This window comes from Myripristis murdjan, chromosome 4, assembly GCF_902150065.1.
Source record: "Myripristis murdjan chromosome 4, fMyrMur1.1, whole genome shotgun sequence".
Taxonomy (NCBI): domain Eukaryota; kingdom Metazoa; phylum Chordata; class Actinopteri; order Holocentriformes; family Holocentridae; genus Myripristis; species Myripristis murdjan.
In genome coordinates, this window is record NC_043983.1 from 30,416,161 (window position 1) to 30,441,101 (window position 24,941).

At 42.1% G+C, this 24,941-nt stretch overlaps 1 protein-coding gene across 2 annotated transcripts in view; it reads left to right on the top strand.

Annotated features, from left to right (window-relative positions):
• The window catches only part of ect2 (epithelial cell transforming 2), a 59,689-nt gene extending 45,909 nt beyond the window's left edge, over positions 1–13,780 (top strand). The window contains exons 23-26 of one of the 2 annotated variants that reach the window (XM_030050398.1): positions 575–682; positions 2,061–2,195; positions 5,660–6,239; positions 11,932–13,780. In XM_030050398.1, coding sequence (XP_029906258.1) covers positions 575–682; positions 2,061–2,195; positions 5,660–6,202 — 786 coding nt within the window. In that variant the 3' untranslated portion in view covers positions 6,203–6,239; positions 11,932–13,780. The remainder of the gene's footprint in view (positions 1–574; positions 683–2,060; positions 2,196–5,659; positions 6,240–11,931) is intronic. The other variant, XM_030050399.1, reaches the window with a different exon arrangement.
• The last annotated feature ends 11,161 nt before the right edge of the window (positions 13,781–24,941 follow it).

Consider the following 24,941-nt stretch of genomic DNA (forward strand, 5'->3'; position numbering starts at 1 on the left):
GAGTGAGAGGGGGGGTGGAGGAGGGATGAGGATTATGAGTAGCCGTACTTGTAATGGGCTGGTTAAGCTTAGCGGTAATTGAGTGCCGTAGACAGACGTATGTATTTCTGCTCATAATTAAAGAGCAGGGTGATCATCGACTGCCAAGGAAGATCTGGAGGTGAGAGCGGCAGCTGCACTTAGCGGAGCCGGCAGCAGGGGGCGATGTTGGCCTCTGGTCCGCCTGCTGGTTCACAGCTGCATTCCTAATGATGTTTTCACTGGGTCAGCGCTGCACTGTGAATACCAACGAGTTAGAGCCCTGCTTGTTAAAAGCCAACTGCACAGTGGAGAGGAGAGGGAGGAATAAAGACTGTGTGTGTGTGTGTGTGTGTGTGTGTGTGTGTGTGTGTGTGTGTGTGTGTGTGTGTGTGTGTGTGTGTGTGTGTGAATCCTGCTATTCTCCCCCCTGTCACAACTGTTTCCGCCGTGCAACATCATGTATCAATCTGCATCAATTATGTGAATTCCCTTTTTCAGATCAAGAGTCGCTCAGTGAGTCTGAGGCTGTAATGTCTCCTCTGTTTGTAACCAGGAGGACCTGATCCAGTGCACAGACCCAGATTCACTGCAGGTCAGCACCAAGGATATGGACAGCACGCTGAGCAAAGCCTCCAGGGCCATCAAGAAGACCTCCAAGAAGGTAACACGAGGCAAATCAGCCGCTCGAGGTCAACGATACACCATCAGGGGGTTCGCCGGAATGCGAGCGTTTCTGCAAGTCTCATTTTCCGGGCATTACAAATGATGTGTTTTTACCGATTCCCCGTGCCCTCGCAGCAAAAGGGGGTCATATATGTAGAGGTCAACATGGCCCACATGACAGATGAAGCCTCCTGTGTCTACCAGATGCTGCTGTTGTAGCTAGCACTGCTGAACAGAGACTGCCGGCCCCGGCTTCTGCTGCAGTGAGGCACACCGAAGACACGCTTGAAACGCAGAGCTCGCTAATTGAAGATGAAAACATGTTTAACCTATTGCTCGCTGCGTTTCCTGTACATCAGAAACGACGACTGAATAAAAGTTCCGTTTGCAAATTGAGGTTTTCATGTGCAACGCAGTCTAATTAGTTTTCAAACAAAATCTAAAGAATCAAGAGATTTTCCTTTGATAAGTGATTCTACCGGCGCGGCAAAACAGCTTTTAGAGAGACAAAGGTTTCTGTCAAAATAATTAAAAACGTTTAAGAAAATCCACATCAAATGGAGGCAGCATCTCTTAAGTATGGATTGCAGCCACAGTCTGTTATTTCTTGCTGATGTGTTTTGACATGTCTTTGTCAAAGTGTGCATCAGTTTTCAAATATGATTGGCTGTTTGCATCCTAGCGTTTTTGTTGCCTGTCTAAGATTAGTGGATGAAACTGATTTCTTTATTTCAGTACACAATATAACTATTCAAATAGGAATTTCACCAGCCATTTTAATCTGCATCACCAAAATAGTTACAGAAATGAAGTGGTTTAATAAAACTGAATAATTTAACCGGCTCAATTGGCAGCCTTAGCAGGTTGCAGCCAATACATTAGCATTTGCTAAATTGTTAATTACAAGCCCACTCACAACTGTGCTCCCTGGGTCATGTAGAATACAGACGTTGTGTTTTATGGTGTGTTAATATTTTGACAGATTTTCCATCACAATCACAGTGCACTTGCAGATTATTCCTCTTTTTGTTAAAGAAATAATCTGCAGGACGTTCTGTTTTGTCTTTGTTTGAAATACATAGAAGAAGAAGAACTGAGTCGTTAGCCTGAGCAGTGATAGCCATCGTTTGTGACAAAAGAGCATTACCTATAGAAACTCAGTCTTTTAATAATAAATAAAAAAAAATAAAAATCCCAGGAAAAGATGTCAGAGTAGTGTTTTATTGAGAAGTAAATGCATCATTGACGTGTTAGCACCTGTGATGAGGACATAAAAGAAGACCTCAGGGACCACTACTTAAACTTTGTGTGTGTGTGTTTGTGTGTGTGTGCGCACGTCTGTGTGTTTGTGTGTGTGTCTGTGTATATGTTCCTAGGTGACAAGGGCATTTTCTTTCACCAAGACCCCTAAGCGTGTGATCCAGAGAGCGTTCATGGCCAGCAGTACTCCAGATGACAAAAGCCCAAGGCTAAGTTGTGAAAACCGCATCGGCAGCAGCTCCACGCTGGCTGTAAGTCCACCTGTTTGTTTGCCGGCCTGAATAAATCATCTGTCTGGCACTCGGAAGACAGCATGAGCTGCACAGGCAGCGGGGCCACACTAGATTAAAATGTGTTATGCCTTCCATGTATCTGCCAACTATCCACTCGTCTTTCTATCGGCCCGACTGACACAGGAAGTCAAATATTTTGTGTTAGTGTGTGATAAAATAAAACCACTAACTCAAACTGCTTCTACAGGAAAAATGTGAGAAGATGCTCTGATGGCAGAATTTATTTATTTGTTTATAGTCAAATTATACAGCAACTAATCATCAGGCTTAATCAATACAGCAATTAGTGTTCAGCTGATAGTAGTTTTTTGATGGCTAACACCAATCCATTTTCAACTGAAGCTGCTGTTACACATTGAAACCTTTGGATACCTTTTGTGGCCTATTTCTAAAGTTGACTGTTTCCATCCCAAAAAAGATTCCCATTTTTTCCCAAGAATTAATTTTTCCACAGGTTTTTAGTCATGCAGGAGTGAGAAAACCTCTGAAACAGCAGTTACTAAAACTCTCAGGTTGTTCAGCAGATCCTTAAGGCAGCGCGAGGAAGGTCTCATTTACAGCTCTACTGACTCCGATCTCCGTTTTCGGGCGATGCATGTGTTATCAAATCAGTTTGTTGCTCTGATCCTGATGGTGCTGAGCGAGCAACACAAAAACAAAGTCACCAGAAGTCATTTACTTGTTACAAAGCCGAGTAATCATGGAAAGCCTGGCCCGCGTGTGAGCCTTCAAAAAGCGATTCGGCCAAGAAAAGCTGGCCGTCGGATCCTCCAGCACCACCCACAGTCAGTCAGCATCGCACGAACCATCAACCGAGCGGCTTTTCAGAAGGTGGGCAGACAAGCGCCGTGAGTTTTCTAGTGTCCTGAATTGCCTGGCCCCACTCTCTCTCTGTTTAAACTCAGCCAGGGGATTTCATGCAGCGCGGCGTGGCAGGGCGCTACTGAACCGGTTACCTGTCTGTCCACCTTTCCTGTCTGTCCTCTTGGACGCGATATCAGCGGCATAAGGAGCAGATCAACACTGGGTGGCTGTTGGCCTTCTCTCTGTCCGTCCAGTCGTCCATCTGTCTCTTTTTTTTTCCTGTCTGTGTAGTCCATCCCTTTATTCTTTTCATGAGTCATTCAGCTATTGATCCCCCCATCAATCCATGAAGAAATCGGTTTTCATATGTTGTCAGCGGTTTTGATCTAAGTTGGTAAAAATGCAGACACAGGGTAGAAATAGAGCTGAGACAAAACTTTCAAAGTTGTACAGTCATTGTAATTATCTCCCTGGTTCTTCAACAGTGGTACCAACTGAGCTAAATCTTAGACCTTTCCCCGTTTAAATAGAAAAACAGGAAATTCTGCAGTTTTTAAATCTCTCCTTCTAGGTTACTTTATACCCATACCGCTCATTTTTAATGCCATCTTGTCTCAACATCAACCTTTAAACTTTATTTGTCCCAAATGGGCAGTTGATTTTTACAGTGTGGCACAATGACACAAGACAGTGAAAACCCACAAACTGCAAATAAAACATACAATCTCATACTAAAATATTAAATAACTGTACAGTGACCCAATAGACACATCTAAGTTAGTTATACATTTACAGAAGTCATGCATCACATTTGTCAGTTCATTAATGAAATAATCTAAACCCAATCCTGCCCCTGAAAATTAGATAACATGAACTAAATGCTAAAATACACATTCAGTGGGACAAAGGTTTACTGGAATAGCCCTTTAATCTGGACATTCCAATGCCCTAAACTAAAACAAACATACCAATCCCATGTGTTTGTCCTCATATTTGTGTGGACTTGTGGGCTAAGAGGAGTTATGTCATTTTGTTACTTATATTTTATTGGAAAGAGTCCCTTTTGAAAAGTTGGTGCTGTTTTACTTTATTGTAGGAATTGCTTAGTTTATGCCTCATGACACTGAACGACGGCCAATAATTCAATTCGTGATGATGTATTCATCTTGAACAAGTGGGTATGAAGTGGAGAGTGAATTTTGGCGATGAGCAAAAACAACAACAACAACAAAAAAAGTTCATCTAATTAGAAACTTTAAAACACTTTTCATAAATCACTCTGCCCACTGCCATTCCACATCACTTCAGAAATGCTTTGCACTTTTGGCAGAAAAGATATTGTTAACAGAGTTACTATAAAACAGCTGAAAGACAAATGTTGAGGGTTGTTTCTTTCTTAGCTGGCTGATGAATTGATTCATTAGAATTTATGTTTTAAATCAGTGCAAACCAACCAACCCCCCCCAAAAAAAACAGCTGAATTATGAAATCGAGATTTTGACTACATATATAAAACGTCAAACAAGTCACCAGTCACATGATCCACAAAGATTCCCATCAGTTAGTAGTATTAGTTATCAAAAAACAAGAAAAATGTAGGTTAAAGTCGTGAAAAGTCTGAAAAATTTTTTTTTTAAAGATTTTATTTTTTGGCCATATCGCCTACCACCCTAGTTTTCTTATAATGTGACAGAAACTGAAACGAAAACAGAGAAATATCATTTAAAATTGGAAACCGTTTCCATTCCTTGTCAACAGAGGAAGCAGTGTGTGTATGTTTTATTTCAGGAGATCCGTTTCTGTGTCGGCTTTGGCTCTTTTTTATCCAAACAGAAAAGGTGAGTCACAGCAATAAATATTTGAAGAAAATTCAGTTTTAGCGGAGTGGCAGCTGCAAACTTGGCTATTAGGGGCCCAGGATTTAAAATGCATCTTTGTATGATGGAGGACTGCACTCTCCTCTGTATCTCCTGTTTTTCTTTTTTTTTTTTTTCCCTTTGCTGAACAGATCACGTTTAACCTTATCTTATCCGACTCGTGTTAATGACTGCTGTTGCCTCTTGTCTGTAAGTCAATAGTAACAGACATTTATGTGCTCTGTAGTGTTTATTTGCTTAACTTAGTATTTTTTTTATTTACTTACATGTAAATTCATCATGGAAAATTCAGATTGAAACAGAAAAGTTAAGAATGTGGCCGTCAGAGCATATTTTCTTAACATTATCTATTAATCTGTGAGCAGGGCAACCACTTGGATCATTGTTAATGCTAATAGTAATAATAAGCCAGAGTAATTTATTTACCAACTCATTTGGTTTCATATTTGAAGTTCCAGTATTGGTCGGCCTTGGTACTTTATGTATGATCTGTAGATTTCTTTCTACAAATGTCTCTCTTTTCTTGTGCCCTTTTTTTTTTTTTAGCACTATCATCTTTTTCCGTGTTGAGACTCTATGTTTAGATTGAAATGAGTTTCTTTTTCATTTCCACTCATTTTCCCTCAGCATGTCTGTGCTTGCCCAGGTTTGACTAAATGATTTCTCCATCTCCTGTTTTGCTCTCATCACATGTATGCCTCTCTGCCTTTGTGTGTCTTGCCTCCATGTCATGCACTCCAGATGGCCCGCTCTGTCTCCACCTTCAGTTTGAGTGATTCCACCAAGGGCAGTGCTGTGGTGCAGCGCTCTAACTCCCTGGATCACCCTCCTGTCAGAGCCAGGGTCCCTGTCTGTATACGCACCCCATGCAGCCCAAACCCTGTGCCCAGCCCTGATCCAAACACTGCCCCTGCATTTAACCTTGATTGCCCAAGCAGCCTGAATCCTAAGTCCACCGTCCAAGTTTCATCATCATTGTCCCAACCACTACAACCCCGTCCCAGTATCGCCACTTCCCAACCATCTGCCTTTTCCACCACCAGCCTCCTCCCAGCTGCCCACAACTCCGCCCGCCTCAGCTCCGCCAAACTTGACCCAAAATCAACTTCTGGTCACCAAACATCCAGACAGCCAGCTCCTCTAGGGTTCCACTCCAAGGCGCCAGCTCCCCAGACTGTGAATCCCACAGGCAGACTCCTTCCTGGGTCATGCAGGGGCCCCCGGGCCCCCGTGGAGCCTTACAAGGCAGGCCTGACCAGCCCTCGCAGGGAGACTCTGCTCTAAACCACCAGCCAGTCCAAGCCTAGTCCAGCAGTCTCACGTGAGCAGCACATTATTGTGGTCCAGTCCTAACTAGGGATGCACCAATATCGTTTTTCATTGCCCGTAACAGTCTTGAATCTTAGAGGGATCTGACCATAGAAATGGAATGAGTAGAATCTGTATTGTAATGGGGATTCTACAGCTGCTTATGGGCCGACTGGCAGCCATCTCTGGGGTACTGATTGGCCTCAAAACAAGCATTATTTTAAAACATTGGTAATCACGCTGCCGACATCCTAATGCTTTAATTGGCAGCATTTGCTGTATCGTGTTACTCAGCAAAAACTGCCAACAGGGACAGTGGAATCAACCACGCTAGCTCAAGGTAACCAGGAAAACCAGCACAGTTTACCTTTAGTGATGATGTCAGATAATCCTAATCATTCTCATTATTCTTTACCAAACATAAATGTTAAATGAGCCCTATGACGGCAATAAAGCTAGTTAGCAGTGCATCAGGTTTTCACCAGCATTAAAAAAAAAAAAAAAACTCCTCTGCTGACACGGTGACATCAGTGAGTGCTACAGCTGTTGCCCTGGCAAGGCGATCCATGCGGAAATACACTGACTTGCCATGAACCAAAGGACCCTGCAGATTCTACCCAATTCTATTTCTATTTATTAGGTTTGGGTGTTGAGGAAAATCTTTGACACTTATAGTCTATTTATTATTGCGGTGCATCCCTAGTCCCAAATCAACCACGCAGAAGCTCAAACCCAGAGCCTTTGATCGCCCAAGATTAATGCAGGGTTTCTCTTAAATGTTTTTTCCCAAACCAAATGAGAAATTTATTATTTTGCCCTGCAACCTCAGGGCAAATTGAAAAATTAACTAAGATCTAGTAATGTAGGGACTTGCCAGTACCAGTGAAGCTTTTAATTGTCAGAAGTCTGTGATTAAAAGATGTGTATTGTTGGCTCCGGTCTGCCCTGTACACTCAGGCTCCTGGCTCCTAATGACTAGTGGAGATGACAGCGGATTGGGCACACTTAAGCAGTACAGGAGGAATGCTTAGTCCTATCTGTGCTTTGGAGATTTAGATTTACTTCCTCATTGTTGATAGTTCAGCCAGTTAAGATTGGCATGAGTGTAAATGGGCAGAGATTTCAAGGGTTGATTTGGGACTGCTCTACTTCTCTAAATCACCTGGCAGACTAAGTGGTGATGGTGGTGGCAGCTGGGTATTCACTAGGTAGCAGCAATTGATATTGGGCAAATTTCAAATGGGTTTAATGGAGCTGGGCTGGTATTGACCCGGGAACAGTCCCCTGTGGACTTAGCTTTGCTTTTGCCCACATTTCAGCCTTGATTCCCGCTGGGTCAAGAGGAACATTTAAAGGCATACTTTAGCATTTAGAACATTTTATTTTTTTTTGACAGGCATTTCACCACAGTGCTGTTCTGCACAGGCATTTCCCTGAACAGGAAAATGGCTTGTTAGTGGTATCATTCTTCATTTGAAAACAGTGGGAATTACTAATTGTAATCTAGCTTGCAGCGATCAGCACTCCTTCGTTTCAGTGCACATACTGTAAGTAATGTGAAGTGCCTGTTGAAGAAAATATCAAGAGGAAAATTCAAAATGTCATTGTGTGCCTTTAACAACTGAAGGATGCTGTGCTCTTTGTGTTTGGGCTCGTTTCCACACACATAAAAAGCTAAAATTGAAATGTCAATGTACTCCTTTAAGTCTGGCTGGCCTCTCACCTGGGCAATGGTTTAGGGTGGTGCTTCAACGCTGCTGTCTGTCCTACATCTTAACAACTTCTGAGGGTTTTATTTTCATGCACACTGTTCCCCATATTCACCTCAGCCATTTGACCGGTCCCCAGTGACTGAACCCTGCTTTACCACTGTGTGAAGGGAAATTCATGACTTCAGAATGGAGTTTTTTCAGGAAGACGATTTCAGATGTACCTTTTCCGCTTGTTTCATAAACGATTCTGAGCTGTACATGAGTTAGTTCACCTTCCAAGCTCACAGAGCAGCTATTGTTTATGGTAATTACCCGTTTTACACCTACCTTTCATATCCGTGCTCGTGTAAACATTAAGATGTCTGGAGGAAGGGTCATTTTACTGTGGAACTGGTGCCCATCTATTGAGTAAATCAGATGAGACTGTCTGTACAGTTCACATCTTATACACATGGATTCACTGCATAAAGAGAAAAAGGAATAACTGAAGTGACTTGACTGAGGTGACATGACTTTAAAGGAATTTGCATTAATCTCACTAGAGGAGCAGAATGCATGCAAAAAAAGAGCGCCGCTGAATGAATCCTGAAAGAGGTAGAAACTGTGGAATTATTTTCACATGGCCCTGCATATACAGACTTTATCAGCCACAGTATTCTCATTCATACATCATCGCTGATGTAATTTGGATAGATTTGATCCTCTAAGCGTTTCCCCTTCAGGCAACTGGTGATTGATCAGCCCTCAGTTGGTGTCCCAGTAAAACATTTGGTCCTCGGGGTAGTCCTTGAATCTTGTAGCCCTTTTTGTGATGGTGTTGTCTCGTGCACACCTGTCATACTCAGGGAATTGTTTGCTTGGCAGAGAAAAACTGGCCTGCAAACTCTTTGCAGCTCAGCTTGATGGCACACCTTTATGGTACCACGGAGGCACACGACTATGGCACCAATCCACAAACTTCCCATGCTTGACCTCTCCGTTCATCGGCCCCGTGTGGCCTCAAACACAACTCCCACTGTTTGCTTCTTTGCAGAAAACTCTAGTCAGAAATTTCTTCAGCCAGCCATTGTGCCATCTAGCCGACACTTTATGATGAGAATAACAGACTGTCACAACTGTTCAGACTGCTGCCTTTTTCATTACCACTCTAGTTGTTGCTTTTTTTGCTAACTGTCAGCTGCCTACACATTGCAGAAACCCGTGTCATCGACTATTTGGCTCACAAAAGAAGTGGTCTATGTCATATTGTTGCTTTGAGTTGAGTTATTCTCATCTTTAGAAAACATTTTTTGGAAAAAGACACCAGGCGCAGTATGTCATCCAAAGCAGCTGCTCTACATCCACTCGCTCCATATTGTCAATAAAGTTAAATAAATAAATAAATAAAAAGTCTGTGGCAATTTGAAAAAAAGTGCAGTTGTGTGAACATACCGTCGGGGTCGTCACTGCGGAGGTGTTTGTCGAGGTCAAGCTTCAGCCGTCTGCTTGTGCTGAACGAAGACGCCCAACTAACATCAGCTCAGCTGGCTTTGTCCCTGCTTTGATGAAAGCACTGGCCTGCTTTAATTAGTGGGGTGTGCCTTTGGTGATGGCTCTGCAGTCTTTTATAGTCTCTGGCATCTCTGTGCCAACAATAATGGGCCTTTCCCGAGGATTTTGATTTTCAGCAGCAGCAGCCGGTGCAGACCTGAGTGCCCGGTGTATTTACAAAGCTTTGAGTTGTCAGGATTGGAAAAGGAGCTTTATTGTCGTGAAGTTGATTGGATCAGCTCCAGATATAAAAAGTATCTCCCTTGACTTTTTGCCCATGTTGTCATGTTACAGTGATAGCTCATTTGTCTTTATGTATGTATTTATTTATTTATTTAACAAAAAAGAATGTAAGTCAAAGAAAAGTGAAAATGTAAAATTTGAATGTCACAAAATCTACTTTTTCTTACTTATTCACAGAAAAGATGTATTCACACTCAATTTGTCTTTATGGTTTGAGATTTTGTGTGCATTTTTCCTTCAGTCCATATTAATCAGCCTATAAGGTGTATTTTGCATCAGAGTGCCAGAGCACAGGATAGAAAACATGTCATTTATGCAGAAGATTTGGATCTATTTCATGTGATTTCAAAGGACAAAAACAAAACAATGATCCCTCCATAATTGATCACCAAAACCTCAGAGGTTGCACAATTCAATTTTTTTGTCTTATTTTTTGTCTGTTTAATTAATGTTCAATAAGAAACTGGACAAAGTACTTTGTGTAAATTAAAAAAAAAAAGTAGTTTGTGTAGATAAGATGACAAAAATGAATATATTTTGCACTAATGTTGAAGTGCAAAAATATGTGGAAAAAGTCAAGGGACATGAATACGTTTTATAATTGAAAATGACAATCAGTAGATCCGATATCAGTTCCATGAGAAGTATTATAATCTAAATAGGCTAAACTTTATACTGCTTATTGTAGTAAGTACGATCTGCAGGCCAAACAGAAAGACAACACTGGTGTCAGAAAAGAGAATAATGCTTTCAGAGTTATTCCAAAACGAACTCTTAATTTCTACTGTTGCTGTGAACCAGCTGTGCTGTGGATGTTTAGCGTGACACGAAACAGCAATTTGGCATATTGCATTTGCAGAGAAATTTAGATAACCTGTGGCGTATGTCATAATGTAAACAACATTTTTACACTTACTCATAAAATTATAATTTCCTAGGGAAAAAAAATGGCACCAAATGGCAATTTGGAACAAAGCGCACTTTGAAAAGAAACTCAGATGCTTTTTCATGGGTTTTTATCCCCCTCCTGGAGAAGTTTTTATGGTGTACCTTCCTCCTCAGATGCCATTTTTCTGCTGTTCCCAATCTCCAGTCTATCATCAGAGTGCTGATACCAGTGAGGGTCCCTCAGGTTTGATGAACAGCCTGTGGAGCTGGTAAAAGGCTGCTGTGACAGCATTGTGATCAGCCCCTCTTAATTCACTCTAATAAAACTCACATCTGGGTAGAGCTTGAGCTTTAGTGCCGAGAACAAGAATACCCCTACAGGACGCCGGCAATATATCACTGGAAGCAGAGAAAATCTGGTTAAGTTTGTGTGCGCGCTGACTCTGTGAATCTGAAATGAAGACTTGTTCATGCACACCCACACGGCCAGGGAAAAGAATCAAACGTTCATTAGCAGGCAGGCTTTGTTATGGCAGGTGTGTAATGAGGGTCAGATATGTTTGCATTCGCCCAGCGCTGCCCTTCAGCCCGCCTCCCTTTCCAGCGCAAGCAGCCCGTTAATCTGCTCATTCATTCGGCACTCGTCCTCCTCTGTTTCTGTAGCCCTTTAGCGCTGCTTGCTAACATGTAATCAAGGCCTCCATTCAGTGGTTCCCATTCATCTGCTAAAATAAGGAGGGGGGTGGGTAGGGCAAGAGAAAGACAGTGCCTCCGCTGAAGGACTCTTAGAAAGCATCTCGTGTGTGTAAATGTGCGTAAAGGCCAGGTGGGAAGCTACTGAAGTGTGATTGTGTTGGCAAAGGTTGCCTCTCTTGATTAGTTTGGTGCCAAGGTTTGGCTTGGAAAGCAGAGTGGCACTAGAAAGAGTGTTTGTCTGTGTGCGCTAGGTAATTAAAATGAGGCTGGGGCACATAAAACGACCCTTTGTCCTTCATACACACACACTCCGGACTGAAAGCTCGGCAGCCCGCATGACAATCCATCTTGTAGCACGGGGCTTTAAAAAAAAAAAAAAGTGCACCTTTTAAAGGGTCCCGGGATGCTGGCGTGGGACTCTGTCGAATGGCTGAGTGAACATTTAATACACACACACACACTTTTTGCACAGTAACACCTTGTCTTCTCGCTAACCACTGCGGTGCGGGTCAGGGATGCTTTGGAACGCAATCAGTTATTACATTTAATCACCGATTTTTCTCTCACCTTCCCCTCTCCTTCACACGCTCGTCCATCTCCCCTCTACCTCCCCCCGCCTCTCCTCTCTCTTTACAGGCGCACCATTCACCCTCCATGGTCAACCTGTCCTCCATGTTTGAGAGGAAGTACCACACGTTCAGCCGATCGACGACTCATCTCTTCTGAGCCGCCGCTGCTGCTGCTGCTGTTTGGGACCAAACCGTGTTTTCACTTTCCACGTTTGCCTCCGCCGCAGAGGACTGCCAGATGTGACGGAACAGAACAGGGTTAAATGTATTACATTAAAGTTAGCCATACCCTCAGAGTATGCCACGTTAGTATTTGTCCATACTGGACTGCTGCACAGGCCGGCCACATCTGGATTAAACGGCACAACGGCCATTTAGGCGTATTATTAGAGAAACACTTTGACACTAACCGCATGCCGGTCTGATGTGAGGCTGTATCAGATTAGGTGTCGCTGTAGACCTCAGCCGATCGGCATCGGGTCTCACAAACAGCCAAACAATTGTTGTGCGTCCGCCTGAGCCTCATCACGTGATGTGTTGGGCCGCCGCGTGTCCGAGCTCATGCTGGGAACCTGGGAGGAAACACATTCCACCGTCACTCTGGGCTTCTCCAGGCGAACTCGTGCACATTTTCTAATTTTTTTTTTTACAGCTGAGCTAAGCTTGCCACTGTTTGTGTTGCTACGAGCGAACTGCAACGGTACTGCACTGTTTTAGGGGTTAGAGGTGATGATTGGATTGCCGCTGGCTCTGGCAGAGTTTTATCCACCTTTAAAAAAAAAAAAATAATAATACTAAAAGAAAATGAAGGAAGCTCTGCTCTTTGTATGCATTTGTTAAAGGATTCTCTCGGTATATTGATTGGTTGTTTGCCAGGCTCTTGTAACATTTTGTGCTCTTACATCTGCCTGGTTTGTCGGCACCGCCTATTGAACTGAAGTGTTGCCATTAACTGCAGGCCAAGTAAACAGCACATTTCTATCCTTTTGCTTTTCAACGAGGATTCCTCGCCGTCCCGAGATGCTGTTTTTCATTTAATTGAAATGCCAATAGGTAAAACCGTCTCCCTGCTTTAACTAGAGCCCCCAAGAAGTATAATGCACTGTAATCTGGAATTTGAAATGCCGAGGTGTATCGCTTTAACAAATGAAGGACGCTCAGCTCTGTGTGTGTTTGTGTGTTTGTTTGTATTTACAACATAAAGTTACAAGTTTGTCGTCTCTCTCTTGGCATCGACTGTGTTCCTTTTTAATTCACTGACTCCAGTATACTTTGTGGAGAGAGGCCTTTATATTAACTGACATTTTATATTGTTTTATTGTAGCGGGATAGACTTAGTTTCATCTAATAATATTAATAATTATAATTAATCTATTTTCTCTGTTTGTGTTGCCTTCACTTACCTTTGAGCTTTTATAAAGCTTCTCTGTTTTAACACCGAAGGGATCAGGATCACAGTGGACAGATCTGAGCCTGTCTGCTTCTTCACTTTTTAAATGATTGTTTATGTCTCTGTGTAGTTTTTTTTTGTTTGGTCAAAGAAGGGATGCTGCATCAGACTCCGTATTTATTCTAGCTGAATAAATGTTATATCTGTTTTCCTTTTTCTCTCGCTATTTATGTTCATTTCTCTCCTGTTTCTGCGTCACACTTCTGTTTCCTGTTGTTTTCCTCGGGGTTGAATTGTCTCCTGTCGATTCATATCTGTATTCAATGCACTTACACTTGTTCATGGAGATTTAAGCTTTTTATTTCAGCTGTGTAGGATTCCGTTATCGCAACATGAACAGCAACAACAACAACAAAAAAAGACAAAAGTGTTCCTTCTGTTCATTTGTAATGAGTGGTAATTATGCCAAGTCGTTTGAAAATAAATTCATTTATTTCGTTTTAATAAAAAAAAACACCCTTCAAGATGTTGTGGTCTGTTGTACTTTGATCAGAAACTCGTGTTTGTCTGTGTGAGAGAATAAACTGAAAGGATACCATCACTTCATTAGCTTGGGCAGAAATTTGGAATTGAAATTGAAGTCTGATCAGTTGAAATTTCTCGGCTTCAGACGCTTTCAAAACAGATCAAAACACCCAGAGATCATTTTGTCTGTTTTCTTGTGATTATGTTGAATATCTGGCTGGAAGCTGGAAACACAATTCAGACACAAGCAAAGTTTTTTTTTTTTTTTTTGTCATTTCCACCTTGTAAGAACTGAAGGTTGCCCTTTACAGTTCATAATCCTGCCACAATGACCCCTAATTATGAGGAAATTTTAATGATAATCAATACTGACAATAATAATAAATAATCATTGGCCCAGTGAGATGATGCTTTGGGCCTTGTCACGTTTGATTAGGGAAACTTTCTTGAAACCTCGATTTTGAGCTGGGAATCGTCTGTGAGAGGCGTGTTTTTGATTTGCATAGCACTTTGAAGAGAACCGAGCGGCGTTCATGCGCTCTCCTCAGTGTCTGCTCTTCCTTCTCATTACGATTGATCTAGGAGTTGGTTCAGAAGTTTCTCGATCTCCCCAGACAAAGCACACATTCCCACTTCCCCCTTCTTTCCAAAAAAAAAAAAAAAAAAAAACATCAGGCTTGAAGTTTGGAGCTTTCACTTTTGAACTGAGGCGAGTTGGATCTTTGAAGTGAGCAAAGCATCAGCAGAGGAACACTGACCGGCGGGCCGGAGTGGCAGCCAGCAGGTGTTTTTGTGTGTTTTCTGTCCGGCTGGAGGTTCACGGCCTCACGGTGCCTGGAGTCAAGTGAAATGACACGAAACCTCCCACTTCAGAGGCCTCTTCTAATATTATGATCCCTCATCGATCCACACTGGCAGATTTCCTTTTGATTTGCCTTGTGAAGGGAGGACGGGGTCGGCCACAGTGCTTCTGTCTCTGAAAATTTCATGATCTTCCATGACTGTTAGTTTTTGTTTTTGTTTTTTAAATTTTTTCCTTGACTTAAAATGGTCTTATCAGATTTAATTATTGGACATAACGTGGACACAATTCCTGAGAAAAGCCGTGATATTAATTCCATGACTTGTCCTGAGAATTTAAGATAAGATAAGAGATAAGATATTCCTTTATTAGTCCCACGGTGGGGAAATTTCACGCATTACAGCAGCAAAGTGGATAGCAAAATATGAAGCATAATTTACATTATAAACAGTATAAACATAATAAATAGCAAAAAGCAATATAAACATTATAAACAAGGAATATAGAAAAAAAAATAGAAATATGAACAATTTAAACAACAGAAGAAAATAACCTAAACCTGAGGAACAACCTGTTCCGACAGAGGTTCAGAGTTAGTGTGAAACCATGAGACCAAGTGGCAGAACCTGACGCCCCGTACTGGGATTCAAGAACCGTCAGACTTGATCCAGCCTTATGGAATCACCCCTTCCCCTCCAGTCTTTACGTGTTATCTACCAGTAGTGTAGTGTGTGTGTGTGTGTGTGTGAATTTATAACAAATGATGCAACCCTGTGGTGTTTGAAAATGTTCATGTCAAAATAACATGCACTCTGTAACATTTGGGCTTATTGAGTTGACACAAAGTAACTTTAATGCCCACAATATGTATATCTAACGGTTTGTTTCATACTGAGGTTTATTATTGGCAGCAGCTGACTTATTGAGGATGTTCATTAGTTCGACCCTAAGTTACGCTCCTCGATCTCCTAAATCTTCTTTGCCCTTAATCAAACAGTTTAGCACAAAAAGCGACATAGCCTCCTGAGACCTGAGGAAAAAAAGTGTCTTCCAATTAACTTTTTTTGTGATTTCTTGTCTATTTAGAGTTAAAACAACAACTCACAATTTAGAATTTCAAAAAAATATTTTTATTTTAACTTTTACAGTACGTCCACTGTAGTGGATTTTACTGTAAAAAAAACATAATTTTCAAATAACCACAGATAATCAATTACGGACAATCAATGCTATTAACAAGAAAATATATAATTTTCATAAGTAAAAACCAATAGCTAAACAATATTTGACTTCCTGTTTCTTTTTTCACGACGTGCGTTTTTCTGCAGCTGCCATTTTGGCTCAATAGAAAGTGGGTGTTCCCCTCATCCCACCTTATCACATGAGATATCATTGGAAAGGCCTGGATCTCCTCTGTACACCAGGACTTGATAGGGTAGCTCAAATGAGTAAAAGGATATAGACGATCAATTGCTGTCCACTACAGAGGACATAATTGAACGCTGTGATGCTGATTCGGACTGAGATAATCATACATTGAGAGGCTGAAGGAAATAAGCGTCAGAAATCACATGATTGCCTGAGGTGCGCTTAAATTCCCTGTTCCCTGTGTGGAAAGTCGGGGAATTCCACAATTTTCCCGAACTGTGGAATGCTGTTCATCCTGTGCGACGTCATTTCTCAGTTCAAATGAGGAATTCTGGACCTCACCCTCTGCAACGCCACCCAACACTAATATTGACTCATTTTGACTCATGCATTTTGTGCATGTGTGTGTGTGCATGTGTGTGTGTGTGTGTGTGTGTGTGTGTGTGTGTGTGTGTGGAGGTTAATTCCAGTGGGCTTCAAACGCTGCAGCGGGGAAAATAAAATAATTGCTAGCCACACTTAGCCCTGGCCTTCCAGCGTTTATGTGCCTTTTCAAAGCAAGGGTGACGCAACATCTGCAACATGGTCGTTAGCAAAATATTTATCCACGTATTTCAAATTGGAGTGTGCATTAAATATGTAATAACCTCATTATATGTCATTTCTGCTGACAGGATTTCCCCCCCTTTCAAAAACAAGATGAAAAAGAGGACTTAAAGGGCGATTTTCTACAACGAGCGTCCGTCAAGGGCCTGAAGTGGAAGCTGGGCACACACACACACACACACGTTCACACACTCAAATCCTCATTTATTCCGGCGTACTGTGCAAAGCATTGATCAAACTGCTCTTACTGCTCCTCTTTCTTCAGTCATGTCCATTTATTCGGTCATTTTGAACAATATGGACACTAATAATCTCTCAGGGGATGATGCTGATTTATGTCATTTTCAAATTTACACTAACTGGCCTGAGGGGAGCACTACAATTACAGATTAAAATTCAAAACTGTAATAACGGCCTGAATCTAATTATTACAGATATGGAATGTTTTTTCTACCATTTTGTGTTTCTGGAGAAATCCCTCGAAGATACCCAATGTGGTTTTTGACCAATAGTGGTGCTAAAATTCACAAAAAGAAAACAAAATCTCAAACCTAAATATACATGGACACCTACTTTCTGATGCTTATGTATATTTTTCTGTGTAATCTTGTGTTTTATGTTAATTCTGCATTTAATTATCATGACGTTCACTGGGTGATCCGATTTCCTCTTGCTGGTTGTTGGCGCTGAAAGCCTCCATGTTGGCTTTTTAATGATTTAGCCTCTACGATAAATGCTTTTTAATATTTCCTTCCCTGTTGTCACTTTTCCTGATATTTGGAGCGTCTGGATCGCCTGTTTTCTCCGTATCACCTGCCCTCCCAGCACGACGTGAACATGGAGTGGCCAATACACATGTCGATTTAGACGGCACAGTGTTGAAAATGTTACAAAATGAGGTTTTTGAAGTGGGAAATGCATTCAACATCTTGATTATAGGCCTCGAGGACACGCATGAGGTGTTTTGGTGGAGAAAATAAAGTTTAAAGTGTATCTGTAAAGACAAATTAAAACTCAAATCTCGGTGCCCCGGTCTTTGGTGGCAGAGATTTGGGTCGAGTTAGTCTTTCAGGGCTTTTCCTTTTATTTGCTGATTATAATTTGGACGATCAAACAATGTGGGAGCACAAATGCAGGAAAAAGAAGACGAAAATTTTTTAAAAAAGGTCAGCAGAGAGGGCAAACAGTGCTGCAAAAATGTCTTTGCATTAGGGGAGAGTGGGGTAATTTGTGCCAAGGGGCAAGTAGTGCCACCCCTGTTATCTAGAAAACCATAGAAGAAGTTGGTCATGTGACCACATGTTTTTGAAGAGGCATCCATTTCACTCACCCTGCAAAGAAGGGAGACACATGGCTTGAGAGGTAAGCACATTTCAGTTCAAAAAGCATTTTTTTGCCCTCCAAAGTAAAATTTCAATGATCAAGGTTTTTTGATTGCTGTGTTTGAACAATTACAGAAAACTTTGAAAACAGTTCACACAGGTTTTAATACTTTAGTAAGCCACACCATGAGTCTATACAGTTAGCATGATGTTAGCTCAAAACAGCTGGGGGATGCATTTTTTTCAAAATGGTGGGCTTGGGGTAATTTGTGCCAAAGGGCCTGGGGTAAGTTGTGCCAGTGGCACAACTTGTGATTATATACTATATATTACTTTATTGTATTTTATTGTTATTGTACATTGTCTTCTTACCTTTGATCACTAAAACTATTCAGATTCAGATGAAGATGATTTGCAGGTGCTCATTTTGGATTTTTTATTTTGTTCTGGGTATGTGTTCATGTGGCGCTAGGCCTCGTTATAGAAAAGTGGCCTGTGATCTTGTTAAAATAATAAATAAATGTTAAATAAATAATTTTGTATTGAATTTGTTTTGCTTTAATATAGCATTATCATTTGTGAGATTAAAATGATCTGTTTTACTTCAATTATCAATGGCACAATTTACCCCAGTGTATTCTCTCTAATGGCCCCGCACCGGGGGCAAGTTGTGCCACAAAACCACTTTTTTTTCGAAAGCTATATTTCTCAAACAGTTTATATGAGATCCAAAGTGATTGTTCCCAGGGATGCACAACATCCTAAACTATATGTGCATATTTTAGTTGAAGGCATTACTGTAATCCCCTCGCTTTAAAGGCACTTTAAGTAAAAATTGGCACTATTTACCCCACTCTCCCCTATTCCATAGCCAACTTGAAATTTTGACCTTTTTCACATGAGAGTGGTGAGTGTTGCCTTTCGTTAATGGTGCCGTCTCTTAAATCGGGCATCAGTCAAGAGGAGAGGATCAAACAAATCAAGGATTTTTAAGCGCTGGAGCAGCTGGAATGCGAGTCGAGTAAAACCTGCGGTACAACTGTGATTAATTAGGATGTATTGTCTTGTCCTGTGAGTGTGCGCACCCCTCCCGTGCAGCCGGACCCCCGCCTGAACGTCCTCTCGCCCTTAGCTTAAACAATAATCACGTTAGCTCTCCCCGCGATGGACGCCTCACTCACACCGAGTCAAGGTGTGTTTTGAATGGTGTGCTTTTCATTTTAGCCGCATTAGTATTTGTGTCATGGCGGCTGGCTGGGAATAGAGGCGCTCCTGTTTTGTCCTCTTCACATGCAACCTCTTCAAAGCACTAGAAGATAATCTCTCTCTGTCTCCTGGATAAAGCATGGACGTGCCAGGCAGCCGGCGAGCGCCTGGCGGTAGAGTGCCATGCAGGCCCGAGGCGAGGGGAGGCTGGGGAATAGCCACAATGAAAAGGCACCTCTTCACGGAGGACACTCGCTCTTTTCATATTTGCCTTTGCCTTCACTTCAAAGTGGCTCTGACCGGCCGTTTAGGGGTGAAATGAAAAGGGAGACGGGCTGAAAGGCGGAGGCAGGGGGCCTGCTGCTGGAGTGAGGAAAGGTCCGCCGACTCCAAAGAGCACCGGCGCTGAAGACGACGCTAAAGGGCCGCTGTGATCCAGGGCGTTTAATGAAGACGCTGTTGACGATGTGATTTTTGGTCGAGTGGCCGCATTCAGAAAGGCGGGACGGGCTCGCAGCAAGAGGGATGCAGGTTTGACTCTGACAACCTTGACTTCGCTTTGCCTCCGCAGTCCAAACACACGGCGAGAGCGGACGTTGCCCCTCACTGATGAATAAGCAGTCGTGTCTCTCCGGGGTTTTGTGAAACAGTTTCATGGTGTCTTAGAAAGAAAATGATGCAATCTGCGTATGAAGAGCGAGATAAACACAACAACAAAAGGATTACACGGAGGCGACGGGGCGACAAACACATTGCAGTTTGACATTGAGCTTCCTCAACAGAGAGCGGAGGACGGACTCCAGTTCACCTCCCATCTTTTGGTTTTATTTTCACCTGGTGAGTCCTTACTGCAGGGTCACGGGTTCGATTCCAGCCCGGGCCATTTGCTGCATGTCATCCCCTCTCTCTGCCTCTCTCTCTCTCTCTCTCTCTCTCTACTGTCACAATCAAATTAAGCAGGAATGCCAAAAAAATCATCTTAAAAAACCATGACGAAAACCTTACTCTGATTTTAACCAAACTCTTTTAGTTGCCTCATCTTCTACTTTCCTGTTTTTTTGGGGTTTTTTTTCGTTCATGGGAGTTTAGTCATTTTCCTCCTCGCCTCATGAAATGCAGATGGGCGTCAGTGAAAGCATCGCAGGGTTCATTTTCACACTAATACGATCAGCCCTCCATTCACAATGCAAGCCATATCTGCTGAAATTTGTTTACGGTCGATTTTAAATTGATGAGCAAAAAAATATTACGGACACAGTTTGACGCAGTTCAGTTCAGTCTCCCTCTACAGCAATCACACACTGTGGGGGCCAGACTTTTAAACAACATTTAAGTTCATTTAGGCCTAATTAGCCTCTTACTGTGTAATAGTTTCACTTTCTTACAAAGTTAATGTAAGTTTTATTAGCCTGCGTCAGTGTGAACAGACTCCAGAGCTCCACCTGAGGAGGCGGCTTCGGTCCTGACTGGCAAGAAAAAATGAATAAACTTTAACCGGTTGTGACGCTGTTATGCAGTGTCCTGATTGGTGGAAAATGTCCCCACGCTTGCATGAAGATACGATGTGAGCAGCATGCCCTTCATACAAGACTCAGACTGGCAGCCTACATCATTTTCAGTAGTAACAACATAGCTTAAGAAAAGTAATGAACAGTTTAGTTTCAACCCAATTTATAATCATTAATAAATGGAAAATTGATCATTACTAAGATGAAGAGATATTTTTCAGTGAACAGTCAAATGATTTTTATTTATTACACAGTAAACTATTTATTAAAGTTTGCTGCTGCACATATTGCAACATCTTTATGTCAGCTTTGATTATTTTTTTTTTGACCAAATTTTTTGTTTTTATTTGTTTTTCTTTTACAACGCCCAGTGTAAAATGATTAAAATGAATATCCTGCCTAGAGTGAATTTTATTACTTCGATTTTGGGATAGATTGAACCAAGCCGTTATTTGTTATATTTGGAATGGCAAAAGATCACGGGTCAAACTTATGAATCTGCAAAGAGGGAGAGAGTTTGGTGGCCTGTCATTTCCTGATTTTAGATCCTATTATTTGGCTTTTATTTTATGTAATTTGGCTAATTGGTTTTCTCCTGGCATCTCTAACCCCCCTATCGACATTGAGAGAAGTATCGCTGTGCCTATCCCATTAGACCAGTTAATGTTCACTAATCTCACCAATCGGCAATGTCGAGCTACTTTTGGACCAATTATTAGTTGTGCAATTCTTATATGGCGGAAGGTGCTGAAACTATAGCTTTGATTTTTTTTTTATTATTCAGATGGATTTTATAAAGTCACAGCTACTGCTTATAATAATCAGTTAATGACACAGACTGTTGGAAGCTGAACGCTTCAGCTGCTTAATTAAAAATATATGCTCATAGATGCACTACAAAGTATTTATTAACCATTTAGCAAGTGTTATTAAAATCAGATGCAACTTTATAATAGTCAAAATAATCTTTATATCAGTTCTCAAACCAGTTATTACCCAGAAACGAAGACTTACAAAAATCTGGTGCATTTAATTATGTAATGATTGTAGATGTTTTATAAATTTTTCTTAAAGGCTTACAAATCGTCTGGTGATCATTTCAAACATGTTCATTAAATGTGAATAATGTGTGCAACAATAAGCCGTTAATAAGCCCTTTGCTATTTAAACATTACTAATTACTAATTTCATTGTTTGTCATCTGTATAAAGTTTAATTAACTATCAATTCACCATGTATTAGTGACGGTGCGAAGATATTTAGTCGAGACCAATCACAGTGTGCTCTTTAGATTAGGAAGTTGTCAGCCTCAGGAAAAAGAATAAAAAAAGTTGAAGGAGCCTCTGTTTAAACAAGATCAGGCATCAACCTTGACTGTCAGCCTGTTCCATTCCTGCAAACCTTTATCAGCCTGGAAACTTTGGAGAAAGAGCAAATTTACAAAGACAAGATAACGAAGGCGAAGCCCCGCTGGAATATAAAACGATTAGCTGAAAAGAAATGACTTATTGAATAAAGGAATGTCTCATGTTGTCCTAAGAGTGCGTGTGTGTGTGTGTGTGTGTGTGTGTGTGTGTGTGTGTGTGTCAGCATGGCTCTCCCTGTGGATTGTGGCTGACCTCCAGCGGATCGATAGACTCTATAGGGAACTGGTGAATATTGACTAACAATGATCTGTCTCCCATCACTTTTTCTTCTCTCGCCTTTCACAACCAATCTCTCTCCCTTCGTTAATTGGTTCAATCAGCTCCTCCCCTCAGCGGCGATCACCACCGGCCATTTATCACTGCAGGAGGTTGCCTTCAAGTGCTGCTGGAAATATCGTTATTACAAGTGGAGCTCACATGAACCAACAACAAAAAAAAAAAAAAAAACCAAACAAAACAAAAAAAACTAGTGAACAAGATTAGGAATTGATCTATGATCGCCCTGTTGCTGCCATGTGATGTCTTTCCTCTCTCTCTCTCTCTCTCTCTCTCTCTCTCTCTCTCTCTCTCTCTCTCTGTCCATCTCTAAACCCTTCCAGTCAAGGCAGATGGCCGGCCACCCAGTGCCATTTTTTCCTCGTCACTGTCGCCCTGTCCTGCTCTTTGGGGACATTTTGGTCCATGGATTTGGCCGATATCTGTTGGGTTTCTGTAGAGCGCCTTGAGATAACTTCTGTTATGGTGAAGGTGATATATTTTGTCATTACATATGGCAATGTGTTTTATTAATTACCTTCCTCATGCAGATTTTGGTGCAGAATCTGTAATGAAGAGCACAAACAGCAGTGTCGAGGCGAGTTGGAGGACACCCCACACGGCCAACTTTGTAGAGACTACACGAAAGTGGGCGTGGCTTGCGAGGAAGTGGGTGTGGCATTTTGTTATGCCACGCCCACTAACACGCCCTGTTTGACTGAACCGCCTGAGAAGCTGATCAGGTCTTCTGCAGCCCAGGACATAGCTGGTCAAACTTTTGTGACGACATGTGAATCCGTTCAGAAACAATAGGCCGTAATGTGATAAGCCACGCCCACTGCCACGCCCACTTTTGGCAGAGGCGTGGCAAACATTTGCCACTTCTTCCACGGCCCACGATCAGCCTTCCCACTGAATTTGGTGGAAGTTGAAGCGCGAAAATGAAACAAGAACTGCCAAAAACTACCGTCACAAAGTCCATTTTGTTTTTATTTATGACCAAATGCTCTTGAATGTTCAGCAAATGTCATTTCGGAGTCAGCAGATTGCACAAGGCTCTGCTTAGGCAACAGCAGGCAGCCTTGGCTCCCATCAGAAACCTGTGGCATCTCAATATTTTGTTATATAATATAACATTTTTACATAAATCCAGGGCAGTAAACATAAGGTACAGAATACATAACAGGTCAGCGACCATAGCACAGCGAGCCTAAATAAACACATGAATAAATAACGTGATAAAAGTAAAGTGTCTGCATTATTTAGTGTCAGGTGTCTCGGTATAGTTAAGATATCAAGCCGTGGATCTGCTGGCAGGTGACTTTGAGGGGGGAAGGTATTTTTAAATCCTCCAGTGATCGAGTTTGAACTCTCTGGAGCTGAATTTGGTTTTTTAAGCTGCATTAGCAATGAGAGCGCAGACTGGAGACTGGAGAGGAGAAGGAGAGGGATTAAAAAACATTACAGTCAAACACGAGACATCCGCTTGCAGAATCTCACCGATTGTCGACGTCACAATTCTCAACATCTCAAACTCCATCGAAAAGCGGGGGAAAGACGCCACAGTCCCGCCCACAGTTTGATTGACAGGTGATCTCTGGGAGGTGCAGTGCAGAAACACCACAGAGATGGCGACATTTACACGCACGACAGGATGTAAGCAGGTTATTAAATGAATTAAAATGAATTTCTCCCGAGCGCGGTACAGTGTGTGTTTACTGTGTCAGTTCCCTTATCTGCTCTCTTCTCTTGCACAGACACGCTTGCAAAATAAATGAATTAAATAATTAATAGAACATAAAAACCCTTTAGAGATCTGAGGGCTTAAACGGTCAGTAATCATGTTTCCACAGCAGACATGTACCTGTGTTAACTGGCTTTCTCTTAAGCCCTTCACTGGATTTTGGAAACCTGGTGTAGCTGCTGTGTGTGGGAATAACCTGGTCATGTGAGTGCAGAGTGACACTTTGCACCAAACATATCATGGGTCACCACTGCAGGTGCTTGTGTGCTTGGTAAGGCCTGTGTCGGGGAGCCTGCTCTGTAAACGTGGCTTTGGGTCGGTCTGTGAGCCTGCAGGCTGATCCGCCTCCCCTGCGGACAGGCAGACCCCCGGACTCGTTTGGCTTCCAGCTTCTGTTGATCCTTCCTTTTTGTTTAATTGCTGTTTCATCCCTCGGATGCCGACAATAACTCCTCAACACACCTGTCAGTTGTTTGGGTGGCATTTGCAAAGTGAATTCCCCTCAAACGGCAAAGCGTTTTCTCAACAAAGCCACGGCTCCGAAATCAATTAATGGATTCCTTGTGGTAGCAGCCGCCAGGTTCCTCCCAGGACTGAGGGGGTTATTGTCTGTCTGGGTGCCTCTAACGAGGCCCAGATGAATTAACATGGATGAGAACTTAATTAGGACACACTCCTATTTTTCTCGCTCTCTGTCATTCTTTCTCCAAGCACCTCAGTTTTTTTTTCTCTCCCCAGCTCTCTCTCTCTCTCTCTCTCTCTCTCTCTCTCTCTCTCTCTCTCTCTGCCTGCTTTTCTCTGTCACCATGCCTTTCTTTTACAGTTTCATCATCGCATTGAACAAATCCTCTGCCTGTAGTGACGTGCGAAGAAAAATGACAAAGTGCTGGCTGGTGGATTCGGAGGGAGGAGAGAAAGCGGAGA